This window comes from Trichoderma citrinoviride (genome assembly GCF_003025115.1).
Source record: "Trichoderma citrinoviride strain TUCIM 6016 unplaced genomic scaffold BBK36scaffold_7, whole genome shotgun sequence".
In the NCBI taxonomy this organism is placed as follows: Eukaryota; Fungi; Ascomycota; class Sordariomycetes; order Hypocreales; family Hypocreaceae; genus Trichoderma; species Trichoderma citrinoviride.
In genome coordinates, this window is record NW_020194715.1 from 96,999 (window position 1) to 114,811 (window position 17,813).

Here is a 17,813-nt window from a genome sequence, read left to right on the forward strand (position 1 = left end):
GGCAGGCCTCACCGCAGGGCTCTGCGGTACCCAAACCCAGAGCAAGTAGCGACATGATACTATATCTAGACTCCAATCCTCCGTATCTCATGGGGTGCTGGTGGGCCTGACAGGGCCGCTTGGCAGAGGCGGCATGTTATCGCCTCCCCGTACTTCGACTATGGTGGCTGATGACTAGGTAGGATAACGCCCATCATCGTGAGATGGTGTTTGCTCATCTTATTACTGTGAGACACGTCCATGGGGGCACAGCATGCTCCCCAGCTTGCTAGTCACATACAGGCCTCACTCTCGTCCGCCACCGTGTTACCTACAAGTAGCCAATTTCGCATTCATAATGCTATGTTCGGGCCTATTTGCAGTCGCAATCAAGTATTACTACAACGCTTCGTTGTTAGAGAACAAGCTTCTGGCCCGCTATGGTATGGATTATGAGGTACATAGCTCCACGCCTTGTATCTTCATTTCCCGCCCACCTCAGGCATTTCAAAGATCTTGATTCTGGCTTTTTCTGTCATTCCTCGCGGTGAAGCCGGAGTATTAAAATCGCAGCTCCCTTTAACTTCCATTACGACCGTTCTCGATCAGTAGATCTCTAGCTTGCACTTCCCACACTCTAACTCTCACCGTCCAAGCAACTATCTCAACGTGCCGGTCATGGGATTCCTGTCGGAAACAGGACCATGGAGATCGTCGGAGGGACTTGTGACTTTTGCGGTCGCATTTGCAATTTTTACAGTAAGTGATTGAACCAATAAGTAGGCTTTGAACAAGAAGCGATGCTAACTAATGGTCAATTCACCAGGATGGGATGATATACGATCTGGTTATACCGTTTCTACCTGAGCTCTTCACGGGTCGACTCAAAAGACCTCCAGAAGAAGGTAGAAGCCCCATCACATGCCATACCCGAGCTGCGAGATCTTGAGTTTCCGCTGACGTAGTCGTCGATCAAAAGTCGATTACTGGGCTGCGCTATCTCTCGAGTCCTTCGGAATGGCACTGCTTATCACCAACTGTAAGTCAACCCAATTTCTCACTCAGCAGCAACAGCCATCCCTAGAATAAGATGTTGTTGACGCATTGATTCGCGCCACAAAAGGGATCGCTGGGTACATCGACGGAGGCATCGCCAAAAGTCGCCCATTCCTCGTTGGCATCGGCGTCATGCTTGTCGCCACCCTGCTCTTCTTCCTCAGCAAGAATCCGTACCTCATCATCTTCGCCCGCGCGCTGCAGGGGGCCTCCGAGGCCCTCGTTTGGGTGTCCGGCATCGCTTTCCTGGTCTCTCAGGTAGACGAAGCAAATCTGGGAGTGTGCATGGGCTACACGACGCTTGGTGCAACAGTTGGGGAGCTGATGGGACCTATTGTAGGGGGCTATCTCTATGAAAGCCTAGGGCACTGGGCTGTTTTTGCCGTTGTCGAGGTGGTAATTGCGATTGATATCGTTCTCCGCCTTCTTGTCAAAGACAAGGATAAGGACTCGGCATCGCAGGAGCAAGACCTGGTGGACGCCGCCAAAGGGCTTTCGGAAGCGGATGCGCTACTTGGAACCTCTACGGCAGTATCTCACGGAACGCTACATGCATGCAATCACACCTCGTCGACGGATCTGGAACGAGGAGTAGGGGATGATCGATCGGCTCTTTCTGGAACGACCGACTGCCAAGACGACGATGATATAGCAGCAATGAGGACGCTGGGATGGAACTGGCTGTCCAGCGTCTCGGGGGCGGCCATGGCATGTGTCGTTCGGTCAGCCTTGGAAGCCGTAAGCTCACTTACACGCATTATCAACTCATTTATTGGGTTTTGTGCTAACGCGCACCAACAGACCATCCCAATCTATGTCCTTCGTCATTTTGGCTGGACCTCATCTGCTGGTGGAGGCGTCATGTTCGCATTGCTTCTGCCCATGGTCGGCGGTCCCCTTGTTGGCAGGTATACAACTTTGTACGGCCCTCGATGGTTCAGCACGGTATCAGCGCTTGCGTGCGGAGTCTTCATGGTCACTCTTGGCTTCCTCACTGGAGACGACACGACAACTCGCATTCTCTTCGTGGTGAACGTGGGATCCATCGGCCTCTGCATCTCTCTCGCCACTACGACTCAAACGACTGCCATATCTGCCGCCGCACAGAGACTCGAGACTCTGAGGAGCCGCATTCGAGCCAGCGGCGCAGAGCTGAGTTGGGAACTGAAAGTGTTGACTCCAGGCATGATGCTTAGCGGTCTGAGCACGGCATGGGCCTTGGGCCTCTTCCTCGGTCCAGCCTGCGGAAACATTTTCCACTTTAGCACAAACCAGGAGTGGATGCACTTGTGCTGTTTCCTGGGCATGCTGTCTGTGTTGAGCGGGGTCTATTGCTCCTTTACGTGGACAAGATGGCGTTGAGTTTGCGATTGCTCTTCTGCACTGGCGACGTACGATTTATGATAAGGTATATATATATGAGTCAAGAATGAAAAAGCATTTGTCTGCGTTCCAAGGCCAGGAGATGTCGATCCTATGAAGCGGGAAAGGAATGGACAAAAAGACGAAAAAAAAAAAAAAAAAAAAAAAAAAAAAAGAGATTCAGGCGAGATAGCAATTGCACGTTTCGATCGTGCGACCTCCGGGTTATGAGCCCGGCGCGCTTCCACTGCGCCAAATTGCTTTTGATTCGCTTGATGGGATTTAAGCGTTGTAAATTCGCTACGTATGGGTGGATGAGAAAAAGACTCGGGAGTGGGGAATAGCTTCAAGAACGGCCCTGATGGGGTTGTCAACTCAGAACCCGGTAAATGAAGAATGCAATAGGCCATTTTGTAAGCTTCTCAATGATGGAAAGCCTATGAATAGTGGACATGTCAAATCTGTCTTAGATCCTGCCTGCCAAAATAGACACGGGGGGTTAATGTGCCAATTTGATGGTGGTGCCCCAAATTGCAGCCTTGCATACTCATACGTCGATAACTACATGTACACAGTCCACCAAGAACTACTCGAATGCTGACCAAGACGACAATGGCCAGCATGACAAAAGAGCCTGCTGATGTTCATGGAGAGTACAAGAAGACAAGCGTATTGCTTTCAATTCTGTGTTCTATTGCATAGTTTGCTTTTCTTGCTGGCATTACAGGCTTCTCACCGCAAACAACCTTGATGTCTTCCCCACAGTCCATCAAGGTCCATCCAACATCATCGACTAGGTTCCTAGCTCACCAACAAAGATAGCTTGTCGGATTATTGGAACATGTATATCACGTAGGAAAGGCGAATGCAATTCGGCCATCAAGGTTCTCTCTGCTAAACGGGACGGAAAGATATTAGGAGCAAGGGACCTAAAGCATTTCAATCATGAAGAAACAGTTACGAGTACTCCTCTCCTTCAGGCCTACACAACTTTCCCCCACCACATACAGAAAACGAGGAAGAGCCAGTACCCATGAGCGAAACAATAAACGAAGTATACGATGTCATCATCGTCGGTGCAGGCCCCTGCGGTCTCGCCACAGCTTCTCGGCTCCGTGAGCACACTCCAGCCGCCCTCTTCACGGACGAGGAGCACCGCCGTTACCACTGGATTGGCAAGTACGGCAAGCAAGTCGCCCTCAAGCACGTAAAAAGTGGCAAAATCTCCCAGGCTCAACACTCGAAAGCTTCTCGCCCCGAATACAAGATGCTCGTGTTGGACGCCACGGACAACAAGTGGCTCGGCCGATGGAACCACCTCTTCAAGACATATGACATCTCCCACTTGCGAAGTCCGATGCTCTGGCACGTGGATCCGCTGGATAGAGACGCGCTTCTGGCTCACGCATACTATCACCAGCGAGAAGATGAGCTTGTCGAGATTCGCAATTGTGTGGGCAAAGAGATTAGCAAGCATGCGAGCAAAAAGATGGCCAAACGCCAAGTGTGTGGTGGCAAGTATGAAAACTCCTCTACCTCACGATTCCTCGCATAAGGCGCTGACAATGGAAACACCAGACAGGAGGCAAGGATCGATATCAATCTTCGAGATCGAAACGACTACTACACGCCATCCCAGGCCCTCTTCAGCGACCATTGCGCGCAAGTCGCCGGACGATACGATCTTGGAGGGCAACTGATCCGCAAGGAAACACTGCAAGACATTGACTATGGTGAAGTCAGGGGCGTTTCGGTAGATGGCGCAAAGCTTTTCACTATCACCACCGACAAGACCAGGCAATACTACGCCAAAGCGGTCGTCCTTGCCGTCGGCCCAGCAAATACACCCAAGATCCCTCCGCTCCCGTCAGCTCCCTTCACAGCCGGCGGCACGATCCCCCAGGCGTGCCACAGTATGCAAATCAAGCAGTTTCCCGACGCTCTTGTCCAATCACGCATTGCCGCCGGCTCTTCGACCAATATCCTCATCATTGGCGGCGGCCTCACCTCTGCACAGCTCGCTGTGTTGGCCCTGAAAAAGGGCGTGACCAAAGTATGGCACCTCATGCGAGGTCCTTTGAGGATCAAGCACTTCGACGTCGACCTTTCATGGATGGGCAAATACAAAAACGCCGAACAAGCACGTTTCTGGACAGCAGACTCGGATCTTGAGCGCCTCGCCATCATAAAGGAGGCCCGCGGTGGCGGCAGCCTCACGCCTCTTTACTACAAGAAAGTGAAGAAGTGCATCGCAGCCGGCACCATAGAGCTACGCAACCATACCACGCTCGTGGACGCAGAACTCAAGGACATAGATGGTTCGACTTTCTGGTCCGTCAAGACGGAGCCGCCCATTGCCGGATTGCCAGCTTTTGACTACATATATTTCGCGACGGGGATCCAAACGGACTTTACTTGCCTGCCGTATCTGCAAACAATGCTACATAAATACCCCATACACGGGCATGGTGGGTTCCCTTGCATCAATGAGGATCTCATGTGGAAAGATGGTATACCTCTATTCTTGGCTGGACGGTTGGGAGCTCTTCAGATTGGGCCAGCAGCACCGAATATCGGGGGAGCAAAAGTTGCGGCAGAGAGAGTGGCATGGGCCATTGAAGATATGATCAAGCCAGATTCATACCAAGAGGATCATGAAGAGAACAGTGGACTAGCGAGTTATCTCTCGGGCCATGGAAACATGTACAGCATTTTACGGGAGGAGAACAACTAAAGCGAGAACACGGATAATCGTAGGAATTTTATACAGGCTCTCAAAGTCCATCTTTTTCTCACCTTTTGTCTCTCTCAGGTGCATAGATTCATGCATGTGTCAAGTATCACTGCCATGATTGTGACAGCAGAGGAAGCGCTTTCTTATTGTATCATTAATCTTAGGTACTCAGGGTAATATCATGTCTTGCATAAAAAGGAAAGGTTCCTCCTTCTCAGCCTCCAGTAACTCTCCACAGCCATTCCTCAAGTTTGTGAGAAGTCCAAAGCAGCGTCCTACGGCAATATATATCCCAAATCTATTCAAACTCGGTCAGCATTGCCGCTGCTATCGTCGAGGCCTGCAAGGTGGCCGTCTCGCTTGAGCATGACGTGCTTTTGCAGAGCAGCACGCGGCGGCCACTTGGCGTTGAAGACTTCGTCCATCTCCTCCAGAGTGCGGCCGCGAGTCTCGACACCGAAGACAAACCAGCAAAAGGCGTAAATGAGATTGAGGCCGACGAAGATGAGATAGTAGCGCCAATTGATGGCCTCGAGGGCGACGGCGGTGACGTAGGTGTTGTAGAGGTTGGCGCAGTTGGAAAAGATGACGTGCTAAGAGAGAGGGATGTAAGGTCAGCAAAGTCGACAGCAAAGAAGACGGCGTAGATGTGTCTCAACTTACGACTCCCATACCCTTGGCACGGGTAGGAGTGGCCAAAACTTCGGCGCAATAGGTGGCAGTCAGGGGAGTGTAAACGAACGAGTAGACACAGCCAAAGAGGAAGATCTAAATGGGCACAGTTAGCATAAGTCGCTGCCGCTCTGAACCGGCAAGAAAATGGGTACTGACCATGGCAACACCACCGTTGGAAAAGGCCGTGCTGATGCCGTCCGATCCGTTCTCAAACTTGGCGGAGAATCCAGTGACAGCACCGAAGAGGCCGGCCAAGACAAGACTTCCGATCCAGAGCTTGGTACGGCGACCGATCTTGTCATTAGTAGCAGAACCAGCAACAGCGCCCGCGCAGGAAACGATCGCGTTGGCAAAGGACAGCAACAGACGACGCTCAACCGAAATGATACCGAGAAGCTTGTACATGGAGGGCAGATAGTACGTCAGGACAGAGTTTCCAGACAGCTGTGCGAAGAAGGACATGAAGGCCATCATGGTGAATCGCCAGCGGGCGTTGTGGTCCTTGATCAGCGCCCAGTAGTCCCAGATGCTGGACGCCTTCTGTAGCTCGATCGAGGCCTCGAACTCGCGCAGCTCGAGCTGCACCATGGGGTGGTTCATGTCACCGCCTCCGTGGTACTTGGCCAGGATGGCAGCGGCCCGTTCTTTCTTTCCCCACATGGTGAGCCATCGAGGGGATTCGGGGATGAAGAGCGCGCCGATGAAGATGAAGAACGGAGGGATGAGCTGGAGGCCCAGGGGAAGGCGGAAGGCGAGGGTGCTGTTGTTCTTCGCAGCAGCATAGGCGACGCCGAGAGCGAGAATGGAGCCGGTGTAGAAGACTGTGGCATTGGGCCTCCTGTTAGCAAGCCAGAAGACGTATGAGGACTGGGTTATGAGCACTGGGTATGGCGTTCTACGCACAGGTGTTGTAGTAACCGACGACCCGGGCTCGCCACTGGGGAGGAGCGAGCTCAAGGGCGTATGTGGGCGCAGACGAAGTCCCGATAGAGACGCCAAATCCAAGGACGAAACGGCCTCCGAGCAGGTAGGCATCCGTCTTGGAGGCTGTTTGGACAATGGCTCCAACCATGATGAAGAGGGATCCCGACATCATGCCGGCTCGACGACCCCACTGGTCGCAAATCAGTCCGGTGAAGAGAGAGCCGACCATGTTGCCGATGGTATAGATCATGAAGATGCTAAGAGAAGGTTACTTGTAAGTGACTACTTCATACAATAGCATTCAGAAAGCGTCTGGCAGAACGAGTAAACTTACATGCCGGTGGCAGAGCCGAGCTCCGTATGGTGAAAGTACGCCTTGTACTGATCCATGGCATTGATGGAACTGAAAATGGACTGCAGGATGGTCAGCCATGATGCCTCGAATGCTGGCTACAAATTGTCGCCAGACATGCTGCTTTCCCTTGACTTACACCGTCGAAACCAGATGACGTCGCGTTCAAGGCCGCCACAAGCAGAATAAAGTACAGCTGGATGCTTGTTCGCGACCAGGGATTCATTGGCGCCGCAGTGACCGTCTCGTGATAGTGAGTGTTTCCCTGCACCTCGGTGACGCTTCCGATGGCGGTCTTGTCGATAGTGTCACCGTTAATCGAGCCATGGTCAATGACCGGCTCAGGCCGCGACTCATCCTTTTCCGCCATTGTTCCGGCTCGTCTCGTTGCTTTCTCTTTGGGAGCAGTCCCTGTTTCCTCTGACTGCCTTTGGTCCTCTGCGGAGCTTGTGGCGTATCTGCCTGCTATTGACACTTCAAACAGCAGCGTCCAGAGCAAGGAGAGGGAGGAGGCTGGCGAACGCAAGGGAGACGGCAATACTGACAGCGGGCCGAGATCTCTTTATGGTTTTGAGCACACCCAGCATGAACAGGCAATACCCGGCAATGGTGGCAGACCAAGGTCTACGGCAATCAAGTCAACTTATTCCCCATGCTCCACGACACGAGAGCCACGAGGCAAAATCCCAATTCAGGACAAGGGTATGTAACAAGGCCTCTGAGATGTACACACACGTAGGTCGCAATCAAGGACCCATACGGTCTTCAACCACACTTGTCTATCAAGCCGGGGCACCAAGAAAGAAAGGCCCATCTTGCTGTCTGCAAAGCTGCTTCTGTGTCACTGAGGAGCAGGGGCAATGCCAGCCAGGAAAGGCGCCACACGACTTCTCTTTGGCGCCTCCGCAGAGTCTTTCCCCCCATCTTTTGTTCCCCCACCGAGCGCCGGGGATCAATAAGCCCTCGAACCATTGAGCTGGGCTCAAGGCTAGCGGCGGCAAGTCTCTGGAGAACGCGGAGAGACGGGGTAAGCAACAGAGGTATTGTACGCTGTACTCTGGCTTGTAAGATGCATGAGCGTACGTACAAATTACCGCATATGGCTTAGTTGAAGGCAATGGGTCATTCAGTGGTTGATTCGTCTTCACAGACGAGCGTTAAACCGGCTATTTCACCAGGTTCCGTCCAAGGAACCCCACAGGAAGATGATGCTTTTGACAGCTGCATGGATGCATTTTACAATCTTCAATGAGGCTTACATTGTGTGTGATTGATCCCTAGAGGATTTTAGCTGGGTTGCCTCAACCGCGATCATATTGTTCAGATACGGAAGCCGTACCGAGGGGCTGTCTGGAGCCTGTATTACATGGTTCGCGACTTGCATGTATCTCGACGCAACTTGGCGGATGACCCCCAACCCAAAGACGGCCAAACTCACCGAACCTGGTGAATGCGGGTTGAGATGGCGCTGGTCATTCGCCCTCTGCGCTGTACGTTTGTGTGCGTTTAAACTCTACATTTTTACTCTGCATTCGTACAAGCACGTCGGTATCATGCCATTTTGGCGGAAGCTCTTCTTGTAAATAGTCTGGCTTACGGTTGATCACGTACGAACCGTTTCTATCACACAACCGTCTTGATGTTAATGCATAAGCGATATGAACTTGTCCGTTGACGTCTGTTCTCATTTCCTCAATCTCAAGCGGCAAACAAGAGCAAGAGGCCGTCGAAAGAGGTGTGGCCCAATCCATAAATGGACATGGTCACGGCCATGATCCCTCCTATGTCAATCACCGTACTGTCGTTGGTCAGTTCTACTCCGTACTTCTTTCACCGTCGTAATCCTACTAGATAGCTCCAACCTCCTCATTCGAGGTTCCCGGTTTATCATTTCCTTGCTAGTACGGAGTACACCCTGATCAGTAATGTTCACGCGCCCACCATTCGTTATCTGCGTGCATTTTTTATTCCTTCTTCCAGCTATCATACTTGCTGAGTTCATGCTTCTACTTCGTATCTAGTACTCTCTATCTAGTATCTCTATATCTCCAACACCGAACGACTGCCAGCTGTATCTCTTCGGAAGACATTCCGTGATAAACCCCACCTGCCCAAACCCCCGTGTACCACCCCAACGTTGCGAAGCACATCTTGGCACAAGTTTTCCCTATTTGTATTGTACCTCATCGTCAGCAGGCGTAAGAGTCCTAATCAGAACGTTCCATCCCGGCGAGGCCTGGCCTTGCGTCTCGACCCCCCACGGAATGCCGCTTTGACACCCATGGAAGGGCGAACAAGAAGGTGCGTAAGGCTCCCGCCTACAGTCAGCCAAGGCGAGATCCTCATCACATACTAGCTTGTAGTAAATAGTACTTTTTATCTCCAAAGCCGTCCACAGCGGAGAACAAGCTGAAGAGACTCAATGATAGCTTGAATGCGATGGCTTTAGCTGCATCGGATGTTATCTTGAGCCTCCACATAGAGCTCTTGAGACTCTTGAAGCTTTTCTCACGCCCTACGTAAGACTGTCGTCTCATGAGCAGCTGGACTGTGGGTGTCGTTGTGCCTGCTATTTTTGACCCTTGGGGATCCCCCGCACACGGCCAACACTTGGAGATATCTCCAGCTTGGAAACATCCTGGCCGCGCCCTGCGGTTCCCCCACAGATTCATGAGGGCTGCATTGTTCGCACGAAACAAGCTCTCTGGCAAGACTGAAAAGGTGAGTCCTTTCAATGTCCATGGATACCAGAGGATGGGTGAGTTCTTGGCTATGGTCTGCTTCTGTTCGTCCTCTACCGTTTTCTCATCCTCTCCCGTTTTCTCATCCTCTCATCGTTTCGTGGGGTCTGGAAACACGCTATTGAAGGCCTCAACTTCGGACGTCGTCTTGTGCGGCCCTTTCTCTTTCTACGTCGTTCGCCTTGGGCGACCAATACCACGTGGGAGCTTTCAGCCAGACATTTCGTTAATCGACGCGGAATCACAGACTGCTTGACTTTTGTTCCGATGTTTTCGTAGAAGAGTGGCATACAGATCGAATAGCTTCTCGTCGGTCCAGTTTCTAATAGATCTTATTGGGGCGCGAGCTTGCTTCAGCTGGAGTGGCGAGATGGTCAAAGGCGATTCTACGCGTATTTATAAGGCTGAACAGTCGTTGCAACTGCAGGGTCTGGGATGATCTCTACGTGTGCAATGCGATCATAGGTACCTACAATTCTCCCAGGTTTCTTCTCGTTCAAAGTTTTTATTGACCTTCTTTACGACGATTTCGTCCAATCATTCTTCAAGCGGTGCGCCCTGGAGTATATCTGGAAACGTTCAGCCGACAGCATGGGAATGGTGATATCAAGGGTCTGCGGATGAGTCACTCAAGCAGCTTCGTATCGGGTTATTTTCACCGTCTGCAACTCACTGGCAAGCGACATGCTGACAGGTTTGCCGAGCATTGTAGACATGGACAAGACGAATAGCTCTGGTGAATCACCAACAGCATCATCTTCCACAGTGGTCGGGAAGGCCGGCTAAATGCTCAATTTTGAGCGGTTCAAATCTCACGTTAAGTCCTCCTCTCTGACGCTGGGAGCCAGTCGTCGACAGGCTGCGCATGCCGGGTCATGTCCGACATTCAAGCAAACCAGGGTCGCGCGTCTAAGTCGCCTACTCTTTACATACAAGTTTTGGCGATATCCAGTCGTCTTTGTAAAAGGATGAAGGCATTAGGCCTATTTCCTACGGAGAAATGCCTCGGCATCTAAGCTTCACTACCGGAGCCCGGAGCAATTATATCCTCTTTCCCATCAGAGGAACTAGTAGCCGATCCGCCTCCAAAGTGAGACCCGACCCGCCGCGTTGTTGTTTGAGCGAGCGAGCGTAGGACAGGGGTTACGAAGCTTCCGTATAGAGTTAAGTTGGAATCGCCGTGTCCGACGAAGCGCAGTCAGAGTGAAATCTTTGCGCATGAGAAAGCCACATCCTCATTCTAAAATACCTACTATATTACACGAACATGAAAAGTTGAGGTGATCACAAATCTCCCCTCCCAAGCACAAATTCCGCCTCTCGACCACTTTTGCCGGGTCTCGTTCCGCAGTTCAGATACAAAGTCCTACGCCACGAAGCTACTTGTAGCGAGTTCCATTCGCTGCGAGACTCGGCCCAAAGCCACATTGGCCCAGCTGGACCAGTCTTCTCTCAGCCAACCAAGTCATTCGGAGGTCTGGTCAACTCTAATAGCCGGCTCCGATTGACGAGTTATTAGTTTCAAACGAAGCAAAAGGACTCCGGACAACCCAATAGAGCAATCAAACAGCAACAAGATGCCTCTCTTCTCCAAACTTGCCACCGGCGCCGTGGGAGCCATCCACGTCTATATCGTCGTCCTCGAAATGTTCCTCTGGGACACTCCCCGTGGCCACAAGGCCTTCAAGCTGGCCCCCGACTTTGCCACCAAGACAAGAGTGTTGGCGGCCAACCAGGGCCTCTACAACGGCTTCCTGGCCGCGGGGCTCTTCTGGGGGCTCGCACAACCGGTGGAAGAGTTTGCGGCGCAGATCAGGCTGTTCTTTTTGGGGTGTGTAGGAGTCGCCGGCGTGTATGGCGCAGCGACGGCGAGCAGGAAGATTCTGTTTGTTCAGGCTGTCCCAGCCGCGGTTTCTATAGCGGCCATGATGCTTGGGTTTTAAGGGCGAGGTGGGTTGCATATGTACATACTTGTAAATAACTACGTAGCATTAAATGAAGGCCTTAACTATCGGAAACCTTGCGCTTCCTGAGGTACAATGAACATGATTGATATTTGATCTATGCCTGTTTCTTTGCGGTTTTATTAGAGATAAAATCCAATAATACCGACGTGATACTCCAATCACGCGCATGCTGCTGAATTGACGCAAATTGTAAGGTTAGCTAAGGTAGACGTGAAGTACATGTAGAGGTGGCCCGTGCGGGTCGCGACATCCAGACGCGATCCCCATTAGTAACTTTAATCTCGATCAGATCAGATCAAGCGGCCAAGCTGGTAGCAGCAGATTGACAGAATCGATCCTGCGTCAGATCAATCATGCCTGCTGCAAAACGCGCAAGACAGCCAGCGAGAAATTCAGCAGCAGTGGCGAATACAGGCTCAGCGCGCTCATCACGCTCATTACGTTCATCAGAACGGAAAGATGCCGCGTCAAGCAGCGGTTCCGACTTTGAGGTCCAGGACGATGACAGCCGTCCAGAAAAGCCCAGCAGGAAAAGGCCCAAGATAGCAACGGCTTCAACGGCTTCTGGTTCTTCACGCCCAGTCAAATTTGACAGCTCCCTCTCCAGAAGTCTCTTCGCGCAGGAAGCCAGGAAAGCGACAAAAGAGGAAACATGTCTCCCGCCATCGCGCCAGCACTCCATCCTATACCACAGACCTCTCCTCTTGGATGAACAAGTTGGATCTCGGGGCCGCAAGGCGCTGCTCTCGTGGTTCGACTCAGTTAGTCAATCGCGGTCCATGCCATGGAGGAAAGCGTGGGTTGACCCCAAAACGATATCAGACCCAGCCGAGCTCCGAAAGACACTCGAAAAACGCGCGTACGAGGTCTGGATTAGCGAAATCATGCTGCAGCAGACGCGCGTGGCCGTCGTCATTGACTACTGGAGCCGCTGGATGGCCAAGTGGCCGACAATTCACGATCTAGCAGCTGCAAAGCCGGAGGACGTCCTGTCCGCGTGGAGCGGGCTTGGATACTACAGCCGCGCGACAAGGATACATGAAGCAGCGAAGCTGGCCGTCGGTGACCCAGACATGGATGGCCTTTTGCCGTCTTCTGCAAAGGATCTCGAGGCCAAGATACCCGGTGTTGGACGGTATACCGCCGGCGCCATCTCATGCATCGTATTTGGCCGCGCGGAGCCAATGGTTGACGGCAACGTGCTGCGGGTGTTGAGCAGGCAGCTAGGCATACACGGCAATATCAAGACGGGCAAAGCCGTCATCGACGCTATCTGGGCAGCGGCGGATGCCATGGTGAAAGCGACTTCCGAGCTGGACAGTGTCGATGGCGAGACGAGCTCCGAACCCAACGACAGACCGGGGCGATGGGGTCAGGCGCTGATGGAGCTGGGCAGCACCATCTGCACCCTGAATCCCAATTGCTCCCAGTGTCCGATTACGGCGACGTGTCGCGTTTATAAGGAGGGCGAGCTTAAAGCCAGCAAATCAAAGGAGAAGCCAAAGAGGATAGCGGACATTGAAGACGCAGCATGCATTCTATGCGAACCGTTTGAGGACGGCGAACGAGACAGCGATGACGACTCTACCCAAGACAAAAGCCGCAGCACCGGCACCAACAAGATAGAAGCAAGGCAGGGCAAGCAAGCAACACTAGCAGCGTTTGCTTTTACGAGGAAACCCGCCAAAGGCGCTTCATCCTCTTCCTCTCCTTCAGCGACGTCTGCGGCCCCTTCCAAAGCAACGATGGACACCATCACCGCCCACGCCCGCCGATTCCCCGTCAAGGCCATCAAAAAGGCAGTCCGTGAAGAAGAAACGCTCGTCTGCGCGATCCGCCGAAGCGATGGCCAATACCTCATCCACCGCCGGCCACTCAAAGGCCTTCTGGCTGGGCTCTGGGAATTTCCCAGCCAACTGCTTGAGCAGTCGACGAAACCAGACAAGAGGAAGCGAGAGCAGCTAGCTATGGGTTATGTATCAAGTTTGTTGGGTGGTAGCAAAGGAACAAAGAAGAAGCCGACGAGAATATCATGCGCGGGAGAGCTTGGCAGTGTGCCCTGGTTATTCTCGCACATCAAGCTAACGATGCATGTGTTCTTGTTCGAAGTGGGTGACGATGCTGAGGTGACAGGTGATGAAGAACAGCCGAGACGGTGGGTGGCTGGTTCTGATGTTGATGCAGAGTCCATGGGAACGGGGATGCGCAAGTGCTGGGAGATGGTAAATAATGCATTGAAAGAGCTGTAGGCAATCTCATGGGACTTTATAGGACGGCGAACAGGGCAACCGGTACACGCGTATTGAGACGGGATCAGGCGTTCTGGTGTGAGGTTTCGAAGCATTGGCCACTGATTGTGCCTGTGGAACTGGATTCAATAGACCCGACGGCCCGAATGCGAATAGAAACGTAGTCAAACTAGAAATACGATAACATTTGCAACATTCTTCTTTCTTCAGGAATATGCATCAGTAACTGGCTATGATACAGGAAGCGTATGGTAAAATGGTGCTAGGGGGCCATGCAGCAAATATGAATACAATTGGGGTCGCACAGCGGAAAGGGTTCACCAGGTGATAAGGCCAATTCTCATAGACGTGGTGCTCTGAGAAGAAAAGAAGTTTTATGAAGAGAGTACTTGATTGACTGTTGGACACGGATTTAATTCCCCTTCCCAAGTTTTCAAAGTCTAGGGTAGGCATGTGCAGGTTAACCCATTGCAGTCGATTACTACATGTACTTTAGCTGGAGAAAGGGGCTGCGGTGGAGGCTTTTGGTGATAAGCCAGATTTCTTCCCCGCCCTTTTCCGCTCTCCCAACCTTTGGAATACTCCATCTGGCCTGTCTGCAAAGGTAAGTGGAACATTGAGGCAGAAGCAAAGTTCGAGACCAGCGGCGGGATGAGCCGCAGTCGACAGGAACGCAACCCGCCTTGGATCAATTGCTAACAGTACCCGGCTGTTGTCTTTCCTGGCAGCAGGTGTTCGCAGTTTCGCACGTGCTCCTCTCGACCGACGCCCCCCCGAGACCCCCTATTGTTGGAATCCGGATCGTGCCGAATTCCTGCTGTGCCACTCAGCCGCCCGCCTCCTGTCTCTCTCTCCCTCCCGCGCACAAATCGATACACGCACGCACACAGCAGCAGCCATGTCTGGTCTCGACGCCCCCGATATCGTGGCCGCGTACGACGACGTGCGCAACGACAAGAAGGACACCAACTGGATGCTCCTGTCGTACGCGGCGCCGGTGGGCAACAAGCTGACGCTGACGCAGACGGGCAGCGGCGGGCTCGAGGAGCTGGTGCAGGCACTGGACGACGGGCAGGTGCAGTACGGCTACGTGCGCATCGAGTACGCAAACGACAAGGAGAGCACGCGCGTCAAGTTTGTGCTGGCGGTGTGGATCGGCAAGAACACAAAGGTGATGCGCAAGGCGCGCGTCAGCGTCGAGAGCGGCGACGTCAAGAAGGCGCTGCAGCACCACCACCTGGCGATTACGGCGGAGGAGAGGTCGGAGCTGAGGGAGGACGACCTTGTGAAGCTGTTGCGGAAGTCTGGCGGTGCCGATTACAACGGTGGACGGGGTTAATATTGGAGAGAGGACTGATATCGAGGAGGGGGAACGGCATGCGATAGAGGGGGGGGAAGAAGGAAGAGACAGAGGAGGCAATGGATAGATGGACATAGAATGCGAGGACGAGGCCAAAAGCTGGATATCGACATAGACTACATATACGTGACTAGTACTTAGTTTGATGGCATGACGATGACATGATCACAAGACGGAGCACGCGTATAGAAGGAGTGAGAGATGGGCAATTCTTCGTTTGAAGTCTGATGGAAAGGGAGAAAAGGAAAAGCAGGAAACAGGTAACATAAGTAAAGGAGATTGTAAAGAAGCAGCAAGTTGCCGGTGCTGTCGAAGTGGATAGCACAGATGGGTCGAGACGAGCCGGAGATTATCTCACGTCCAGCCACATCCAGACTCTGATGGACCACGCTTATCACTAACAGACAGACCAACGAGACGGGCTAAGATGGACTGGCCTTTTGGTCATCTCGTACTTGTACTACATGCAAAGCATTGTTCAGAGATAGACATGCGGTGAGCATATACGATATAGAGTAGTATATCAGGTAGGATTGCAGAAAGGTGCTCCGTACTCGTATTGAGTGAACAGATGAGGCGAGTTCATCGTTACATTCTGAAGTGTCCTGTCTGATTTCTGGGCTCTCGCAAGGTAACGCGGGAGAGTGACTGGTGACTCTCAATCGATGATGTCCTTGAAATGAGGGGACTCCCACATCTTCGTGCTAATAGAATTGGCTGACTGTAATATCAACTGCCTGATAACAAACGGCATCTCTATCGTGTCCCTGTCAGGGACTTTTTCTCGCCAGATTTTGTTGAATCCAAGTCGACGCCGAGAGCCCATGCCGCTCTGGGCCTAGCGCAGAGGTGCGTGCAATATTTCCTAAACGGCCCACCGAGGGACGGCCTGTTGCGGCTTAGCGTCCACGCTCTGGCCTGAGGCCTCGACTTTCTGTGTCGAGATTTGCATGTGCTTGCGGGTCTCTCGTCTGCCGGTGACAGTTTCTTTCGATTATTCATGATGCTCCTGTTCGTCTGCTCGTCTTCTTTTCTACGGATAGATGCATACCGATTCATGAGCTATTGTCCGGCAAAGCCAAGGATCACATGTTCCTGGCTTTCTAGCGTATATTGCAGGAACTACGATGTATGTACAAGCGTTGCCCAACCCAACAGCTAATCATCGACGCAACAAGACTGGCTCGATCTGGGAATCTGCATCAAACCGCCACTGGTCAGCATCCTAATCGCGTGTAGATCCTGCATGGCGCCCTGCATTGCACCGGCCTGAGACTTCCATTCTGAGAAAAAGATGAGACAGAGAAGAGACAGTCCTTTCTCTTTAACCCAAGTGTCGCTTCTCTGACGTCGTAAGTGCCAGCCCCGAAAGGCTTTCGGTCAACATGGAATGGAGTGTCACAGCCCGCTTCTGAACCCCCAGCACCTGTGCTTGCAAACCGCTAGTAACGGGGACCGCCTACAGCCACTAAGCGTCCGCTGAAGGGCCCCAACTCGCCTCCCCCTGATGAATCCAGCCTAGGCCGGCTGCTAGCCTGGGGAACGGCGGCCCCAATGATATCAACTGCTCCATTGCATTAAACCCCAGCCAGAAAGAATCCCATGATGGCGCTTTTTTCCGTCAGTTTCCACTGGCCAAGGGAAATTCCAGGTCGAGGACGCGTATCCACAAGGCCGGACTCTGGGGGAAAGAAGAGACGAGTGTCTTATGGTTTCAAGGAACCGTGAGAGTGAGACTAGGGCTTCACTCCAGCTTTTCTCCAGGCTGTCACGAGTAATGAGACTGAGGATCATCCAATAGTCAGCCAAACGGAGTTCCATGCCGAGAAGCACAATCCAGGAACTTTGTCGCTCTGTCCATCTTTAGCGCAACGATCAATGGGCTCTGGCCAAAGCCCCGCCGCCAATCAAGTCCTTTCAGTTGCAGGTTTTTTACGCTTTCTGGGCCATAGTTTCTCTCCTCTCTCTCTCTCTCCTCCGTCAAACTTTGGACTTTTCCTCTTTCCTCCTCCCTCTTCCTCCATCGTTGAGCGGCAGCCTTCTTCAGAATACTTTTCATCATATGGCATCTCCATAGACGCAATATATACCAGCGTAGCAGTCTATTGCTACCTCCAGCAGCTCCAGCTCTATCTCGGGCACGCGACAATCTTCGGATGCGGCCTAGGGCGCATTATTGGCACGAACCCTCAGCTCGTTTACAACGTACTATGACAGCATCCCGGTTGCACTGCTTACTTGCATGAGCCCCGGCGCTACTGTCGAAGCCTTCTCAACAATCCATTATCGCATTTCCCTGGGGCCACACTTAAGCCTCGTCTATTCTTCTCTTCCTTACTCTTACTCTTTCGCTCTTCTCTCTCTTCCTCCTCCTCCTCCTCCTCCTCCTCCTCCTCCTCTTCTTCTTCTCTTTC

At 52.4% G+C, this 17,813-nt stretch overlaps 5 protein-coding genes and 1 non-coding gene across 6 annotated transcripts; 4 read left to right on the forward strand and 2 right to left on the reverse strand.

The window, feature by feature from the left end:
- Positions 1–683: 683 nt before the first annotated feature.
- BBK36DRAFT_1200071 (MFS general substrate transporter) lies at positions 684–2,397 on the forward strand (the record flags this gene model as incomplete). The annotated part of the gene is made up of 4 exons (XM_024897115.1): positions 684–738; positions 959–1,018; positions 1,103–1,773; positions 1,837–2,397. The coding sequence occupies 4 exons, from the start codon at positions 684–686 to the stop codon at positions 2,395–2,397; spliced, it is 1,347 nt and encodes a 448-aa protein (XP_024749436.1).
- Positions 2,398–2,587: 190 nt separating this feature from the next.
- Positions 2,588–2,659, reverse strand: BBK36DRAFT_t97. The gene has a single exon. It is a non-coding gene; the product is annotated as a tRNA-Met (tRNA).
- A 771-nt stretch (positions 2,660–3,430) lies between these two features.
- On the forward strand, positions 3,431–5,131 carry BBK36DRAFT_1118938 (FAD/NAD(P)-binding domain-containing protein; the record flags this gene model as incomplete). Its single annotated transcript, XM_024890534.1, has 2 exons — positions 3,431–3,915; positions 3,976–5,131. 2 exons carry the CDS (start codon positions 3,431–3,433, stop codon positions 5,129–5,131), a joined length of 1,641 nt encoding a protein of 546 aa, XP_024749437.1.
- A 302-nt stretch (positions 5,132–5,433) lies between these two features.
- Positions 5,434–7,452, reverse strand: BBK36DRAFT_1168745 (general substrate transporter; the record flags this gene model as incomplete). Its single annotated transcript, XM_024895223.1, has 6 exons — positions 5,434–5,724; positions 5,795–5,899; positions 5,963–6,627; positions 6,710–6,987; positions 7,065–7,111; positions 7,222–7,452. 6 exons carry the CDS (start codon positions 7,450–7,452, stop codon positions 5,434–5,436), a joined length of 1,617 nt encoding a protein of 538 aa, XP_024749438.1.
- A 3,948-nt stretch (positions 7,453–11,400) lies between these two features.
- Positions 11,401–14,039, forward strand: BBK36DRAFT_1200084 (DNA glycosylase; the record flags this gene model as incomplete). Its single annotated transcript, XM_024897116.1, has 2 exons — positions 11,401–11,708; positions 12,263–14,039. 2 exons carry the CDS (start codon positions 11,401–11,403, stop codon positions 14,037–14,039), a joined length of 2,085 nt encoding a protein of 694 aa, XP_024749439.1.
- Positions 14,040–14,636: 597 nt separating this feature from the next.
- Positions 14,637–15,379, forward strand: BBK36DRAFT_1135312 (actin depolymerizing protein; the record flags this gene model as incomplete). The annotated part of the gene is made up of 2 exons (XM_024892597.1): positions 14,637–14,875; positions 14,927–15,379. Exon 2 carries the CDS (start codon positions 14,938–14,940, stop codon positions 15,376–15,378), a length of 441 nt encoding a protein of 146 aa, XP_024749440.1. The 5' UTR covers positions 14,637–14,875; positions 14,927–14,937.
- Between the last annotated feature and the right edge of the window lie 2,434 nt (positions 15,380–17,813).